Raw genomic sequence first — 6,475 nt, 5'->3', positions numbered from 1 at the left:
ATTCCTTACATTATTACACAGACAAAATAGCTAGATGACAAAAGAAAAAGAAAACAATGTGTTCCTCATAAATCAAACAAGCAGATGCACTGAGTAATTATCCAAAGTTAATCTTATGAAAAAAGAGACAATACTAGATAAAATGCTGTGATTCAATCCACGTGAGAAAGGTGAAGCTTGGCTCTAATAATGCCCACATCGTCTCAGACCTATCAGAAGAGCCACAGACCATAAAATGTTAGTTTGTCATGTCTGGGACATTGCATCATCTCTCTCAACCACTTGCATCCACTCCATTCATTTGCTGTCTGAAACGAGGCATTTTAGCTCCGGCTGCCCCTCACACATTTTGGTTTGAACAGCACGTGGTACATAGTCAGAGCTGTGTGCCAGAGACGACTATATGAGGGACTTCTGCTCTTACTGTAATCATACATGGAGTTCCACAGGGCTCAAAGCAATTCTGTTTACATTATACATGCTTCCCTTACGCAGTATCATTAGAAGGCCTGGGATACAATTTCACTGCTATGCAGATGATACCAAGCTTTATTTGTGAATGAAGCCACATAACATACGCCGATCTAGGTGACCTGTAGGAATGTCTTTAAGAGATAAAGACCTGGATGACCTCTAATTTCCTAATTCTAAATTTGGATCAAACTGAGGTTATTGTACGTTGTCCTAAAAATCTTAGAAACATGGTATCCAACCCAATGCTTACTCTAGATGGTATTACCATTGCCTCCTGTGAGGAGTCTTTGAGTCATTTTTGACAAGGATATGTCCTTCACTCCATATAAAACAAATATGCAGGACTGTTTTTTTTTTCATTTGCACAATATTTCTAAAACTAGGAATGATGCTGAAATACTACTTGTGAAATGATCAGGACCCGCACAGCGTTTGAGTCTCAGTCGTAGCACCTTTATTTTAAAACAGTGTTTTCCACTGCTTTGACACCTTATGCTCAAACGGGAAGCCAGCTTTCCAGCTCCTTCCACACTAAAAAGGGTGAGAGTTCATTAGTTGCAGTCCCTCTCATCTGTCCTCCGACCTCCCGGCACCACCCTGTGAGCTTACTGTACCACCCTTCCACTGCAGCAGAGCTAGGGACCGCATCCCCGTCACACAACTTTATAAATGTAAATGGCCTGCATTTGTACTTTATAAATGTTTATAAATGTATTATTTCTAGGCTGGACCATTGCAGTGCATTATTATCAGGCTGTCCTAAAACTCCCTGAAAAGCTTTCAGCTGATCCAAAATGTTGCAGCGTGACTGGTGACAGAGAATAAAATGAGAGAGCAAATTTCTCTTGAGTTTCCTTCATTGAATCCCTGTTAAATCCAGAATTGAATTTGAAATCCTTCTCCTCACATACAAGGTCTTGAATAATAAAGCCCCAGCTTATCTTAAAGACCTCATAGTACTATATTACCCCAATAGAGAACTTTACTCAGACTGCTGGTATTTAAAAGTAGAATGTGAGATCCCTCTTCAGGGGAACCAGCTCCCAGTTTGGACACCCCTCTCTACTTATAACCCATAAGAGCCCAGAGACATTTTTATTGTCAGGGAAACTAAGTCAATGTTGAAACTTTAACAGGAACTTTCTTCAATATGTAAAGGGGCACCTATTTCACCGTGGGTTCTTAGAAGTTAATATTAAGCTTCAAACTTTAGTTAGGACTGGGTCAGGCAACCCTGAATCCTCCCTTAGATATGCTGCAATAGGTCAAGGCAGCTGGGGGCTTCCCATGATGCACTGTATATTTAATCAGTCATTAAAAGAGACTGTGATCTGAGAAGTACAAGCCCATATGGTTGCCCTTTTTGTTTTTTTGCACTCAGAATCTTTTGACACCCAAATTTGTCAAACACACGAGAAACGAACAAACATCGGTGCACATTCAATTTTATTGACCTATTTCATGCAGGATATAAGGTACATAGTGAAGCAGCAGCACATTCATACAAGAGGCTACTTCAAAAACAAACAAAAATGAAAAAAAAAAACCTACAAAAACAACACATCATGGCAGGAGACCCACAAGCCACCCCTCCCTGTTTCCCCGACAGCTTGTTTACCACGCCCATGACGTTTCAGTGCAGTCATTCAAAAGGCCTTTGCGTCAGCATTCAGTCTGTTCACTGATGCGTGCCTTGCTGCTCCTTTTTTTTTTTGCAAAAGCTGCTTCACATGTATTAGTTTTTCAAATCTGTCAAGCACAAGCACTGCAGTGAATAAAGAGGAAATAATCATTTAACCATATTCACAATCTATTACAATATTTTTGAACCCACAGCTGATTTGATTGATTTCTACATGTTAAAACAGCCATAAAGCCCCTGTACATTTACAACCGCTTCAAGGCCACCGAAATTTCCCCAAAACACTCTTCAAAGCTAGAAAACAAACAAAGGTCACATACGTAGACTTACTTACTGCTCCTCATAATGCTTCACTGAAGCTACATTAGTCTTATACTTACACTGAAATATTCAATGAACAAGTTACATTTGCTTCTTATAAACACATAATGAGTCTAAAAGGTTTGCAGAAACAAGTGAGTATCATTAAGAATACAACTTATTGTAGGATTTGTAATGTATAGCACTGGTGCCGTGGTTTCCTTAACGGCTGTGAATGGACTTGGGCTGAATCTGGAGCCGAGCCTTGGTGGCCAGGGCTGCCTTGCGCGTCATGGTGGTGCAGCGGGTCAGGATCTCCTCTGTTTTGGGTCGGGGAGGTACCCTGGGGACGACTGAGGCGTTGCTGCTGCCTTTGGACTTGACAGACCCAGAACTCTCTGAGCCGCTGTTGAAGCTGACGCCGTCTAAGAGGCTGGGATCGGGGCTGCTGCGCGAGCTGTCGGGCTGTTGCGTGGCTGCAGGGTGGTCTGCGTGGCTCTGCGCCTCCTCCCTCAGACTGGAGGACGAGTCACTGCTTGAGGAGAACTCAGAGAGAATGGAATCAGAGCTGATTTGGCTCATGATGCTCGGGTGACTGTTTGAGGCTGGGGCTTCCCTCTCCTCCTCCCCCTGAGGCCAGGGATCGGAGAGGACATCAAGAGATCGAGCCTTGTGGAGACGTGCTGGCTCAAACATTTGTCTGGAGGGGCCAGCAGAATTCTGGTGTAGGTCATCTTCTTCGTGGATACTGGGAGGGTAGGGAGCCTGGCGATCCCTGCTGGCTGTTGCCAGATTCAGAGAGGAGCTATGCAGCCTGTTGTGCAGCCCATAAAGGCCGGCCCTAGGGTTGTTGTATGGCTTCAGGTACATGGTTGGGATGTAGCCTACTCTGCCATTGAATCTGTAGAGAACAAAACATGATGTAATTCAAACCTGTTAAAAATAATTAAATTGTCTACAAACTGCTATACTATTAAATGTGGACTTTCTAGTTTTCTAAGTAGAAGATGATAAGTTTATCATTTGCAAACAGACAAGACCGACATACCTAATGAGCCACCAGCCGTTGTCAGACTTCCTCAGCACCTCAACCACAGAGCCAATGGGCACGGAGATCTCATCAACCTTCTTAGACGTGTAACTTCTCACAGCACAGTACAGAGCACCTAAAAGTCACAGGCAAGAGAAAAAAAGCTTGAGCAACAAAGCAGAGCTGAAAAGTGGTCAAATAAGTCGCCTAAAATGCAAAAACAGCATCTAGATTTTTATTAAAAGGAAACATGCACTGATGAAAATGGCTGAAGACAGCTCTCTAGTGTTGGCTATTTGTAACAACAAGGCAAAGCTTCATCAGCACATATGTGGAACCTGCTCACAGGCATGCTCATTTATGTTGTAAATGTGTATCCAGTGCACTCTTTGAAGTCAAACTTTCCAGCGCAACACAAGTACACACCTCTCAGTTGAAGCTCATCTTCATCGTCATCGTCGTCGCCTTCCGACAGCTCCAGATACGGAGCGGGAAACCAAGCCAGGCGCTTATCTTCATTCTCCACAAGCCACCAGCCTGGAGATGAATTAAAAAAATTAGCATGAGACTCTCTTGTTTAGTAGAAAGATAAGAGTCTCTTCAATAAAAATGCATAAATTTGAAAGCACTGACCTGCAGGGTCTTTGATCAGGACGTCCAGCTTCTCGTCCTTGGCCACCTTGAACGGGCGGTTCTTGGTGTCCTTTGTCTCATAGGCAGCCACGCAGTGGTATGTCTGGGTCACAAAAGGGTTAGTGATGCTGCCTCCATGGTGAAAGTGGTGGGCAGATCTGCCTCCTCCTCCACCTGACTCGTCATTCTGATCATCAGAAAGCAGCATCATGACACTGTATAGAAGAAAATTTATGTTACCAAAAATGGTCAAAGCTCTTATCTGCCCCTCACAGTTTCCCACTGGGCTGGGAGCATACCTGTTCTTGGTGTAGTCTGGCTGCAGGTCATGGTCTTTGGGGGTGAAGAAGCGGGTGACCTCGATGCTCCGGGTCACGCTTTGGTCGCACTTCAGCAGTTTTTCGAGGTAGCTTTCCAAGAACTTCATCCGTCGGACTGACTTCTTGGAGCCTTTCCTTTGCACGCTGCTCTTCCTGGCCTTCCCTGGAAAGAAGATGAGACAAAAACAAAAAAAACCTATCAAGACATGATTCGCAGAAGAGCAAAGTTAAAAAAAAAAAAAAAAGAGCTAAATGACAGCTCCACTAGTGTTTTACTCAAATTCTGAGAGACTGAGCTGCTAAATTAACCCAGGTTTGGAGACATGCTTAACTAACTTTACTCAAACCTTCCTCTAGTTGGAAGAGGGCTTCTGAATTTCATCCGATTAACTCAACACACATCAACAACAGCAGGTGAATCAGTCTCACCTGTGAACTTTGGGATCATTCTGTCGTCTTTCCGGAAAGGGTTCAGATTAGGAAATCTCCTTTTTAGTTGTTTCTGTTGAAAATTTAAAAAAAAATTAATTAAATACACATTTAGCCTCAATTATTTTAAAAGATCCGATACAAAGCAGCCAAGATCAGTCCCAATAGTAATAAATATAATAATAATAAGAAGAAGAAGAACAGATGAGCTTATATATTTTTTTTTGTTCCTTACATGAAATTCCTTGAAATCCAGGAATGATCTGTAGATAATAATTTCATTCTGGTCAGACCAGAGCACAGACAGCATGAACATCTGTGAAGGGGGATTAAAAAATCAAAATCAGCCCAAACTGTCAATTTTTACCCGTTTATTCATTTTATTGTATTTTTAAAGCTAATGTCTGGTCTTAGCTCACCTTGAGTTTCGGTGCGTCCCTGTGAACACCTCCAATGATGCGGGCGCTGAAAACAAAGCGATGTTCGTCAGCCATCGTTTGGCACTTCACGTCTCAGCTCAAAGGATGAGTAGCTGCTTCTTTTCTGACCTCAGGTATGCCGGTAAACCTCCCTCCGCTATTCTGTCTGCAAGGAGAGCCAACTGCTGCTTAATATACAGTCAAGGGGCGGGGGCGGGGGCGGGGCGGGGGCGTGGTCTGAGAGGAAGGATGCCAGCATCCCAGCGCGTGAACAGAAACAGCTGTAAGAATCACAAACGGTGTAGGAGAATGCAGTGGAACCGGAAGCCCAAATGGAGTACGTGGTGCATGAAATGGGAATGAAAAGAAAGTCAAAACAGCCACTAAAAAAAGCCACTATTATGTGTTTATTTTTATTTTATTAAAAAAAAAACGAGATAAGTGAAGAGTGGGTGCATATACCGTAAAGGCATGATACAAATAGCTCACATATTTGACCCTTGAAGCAGGTTTATTGACAATATTATGATTATTATTACATTTCCAGCTGCTCCGCTCCCGTCTTCCTTAGTCTTCCTGGAATCCTTTACATCCTCAGCTCTCATAATTACAACATTTTTGCACGTGCAGCCGCTTCACGTTTATCACCTGGCAGTAATATCCCCTTATCAGTAACAAGTGCAGAGAGCTGCAGGGCTAGGTGTGTGTGTGTGTCTGTTGAGGCTGACTGAACAGGTAAAGGTGTGTGTGTGTGTGTGTGTGTGTGTGTGTGTGTGTGTGTGTGTGTGTGTGTGTGTGTGTGTGTGTTGTGGGGAACAGGTGTTTCTTCAAAGTGAAGATAGCATGAAAGGGCCAGAGTCAGAGGGGGTTACCCCGACCAGTCTTGAGACAGTGCAGTACTGGTATGAAGCAATGCCAATCCTTTGTCTCAAACACACACACACACACACACACACACACACACACACACACACACACACGCACTGCTTTATGATCTGAAAGGTCAGGACTGTCCAGCTTTGTGAGTGACCTGTGAGGATGTCAGCACCTGAGGGTAAAGCCACATTGGGATTTTCAACAATAAGTGTAAACAACCGTGACTCGGATTTTTTCTTGTCTTTCTTTTTTTTTCTTTCATTTTTTTTGGACTACTCAACCAAGTGCAGGCAATCGGATCCAGGAATTGAGACACGTGTGCAAATGTGTACAAATGAAGGATGTTTGCACA

At 43.3% G+C, this 6,475-nt stretch overlaps 1 protein-coding gene across 1 annotated transcript; it reads right to left on the bottom strand.

Annotated features, from left to right (window-relative positions):
• Positions 1-1,902: 1,902 nt before the first annotated feature.
• On the bottom strand, positions 1,903-5,411 carry noxo1b (NADPH oxidase organizer 1b). The gene is made up of 8 exons (XM_026177679.2): positions 5,248-5,411; positions 5,064-5,144; positions 4,829-4,901; positions 4,379-4,562; positions 4,080-4,294; positions 3,873-3,983; positions 3,465-3,582; positions 1,903-3,317 (listed from the first exon to the last, which is right to left on the bottom strand). Exons 1-8 carry the CDS (start codon positions 5,320-5,322, stop codon positions 2,639-2,641), a joined length of 1,536 nt encoding a protein of 511 aa, XP_026033464.2. The 5' UTR covers positions 5,323-5,411; the 3' UTR covers positions 1,903-2,638.
• Between the last annotated feature and the right edge of the window lie 1,064 nt (positions 5,412-6,475).

Source organism: Astatotilapia calliptera, chromosome 8 (assembly GCF_964374335.1).
Source record: "Astatotilapia calliptera chromosome 8, fAstCal68.1, whole genome shotgun sequence".
Taxonomy (NCBI): Eukaryota; Metazoa; Chordata; class Actinopteri; order Cichliformes; family Cichlidae; genus Astatotilapia; species Astatotilapia calliptera.
The sequence above is the reverse complement of the archived record's forward strand: the minus strand, read 5'-3'. Positions and strand labels throughout refer to the sequence as shown.

What these genes read in the sequence shown, in the direction of transcription:
- noxo1b (XM_026177679.2), bottom strand. Translation starts at nt 5,322, where the DNA reads ATGGCTGACGAACATCGCTTTGTTTTCAGCGCCCGCATCATTGGAGGT. An exon ending in AGATGAGCTTCAACTGAGAG is followed by an intron (nt 3,583 to 3,872) that starts GTGTGTACTTGT and finishes TGTGACTTTTAG; the next exon opens with GTGCTCTGTACTGTGCTGTG. An exon ending in AACGGCTGGTGGCTCATTAG is followed by an intron (nt 3,318 to 3,464) that starts GTATGTCGGTCT and finishes TGTTCTCTACAG; the next exon opens with ATTCAATGGCAGAGTAGGCT.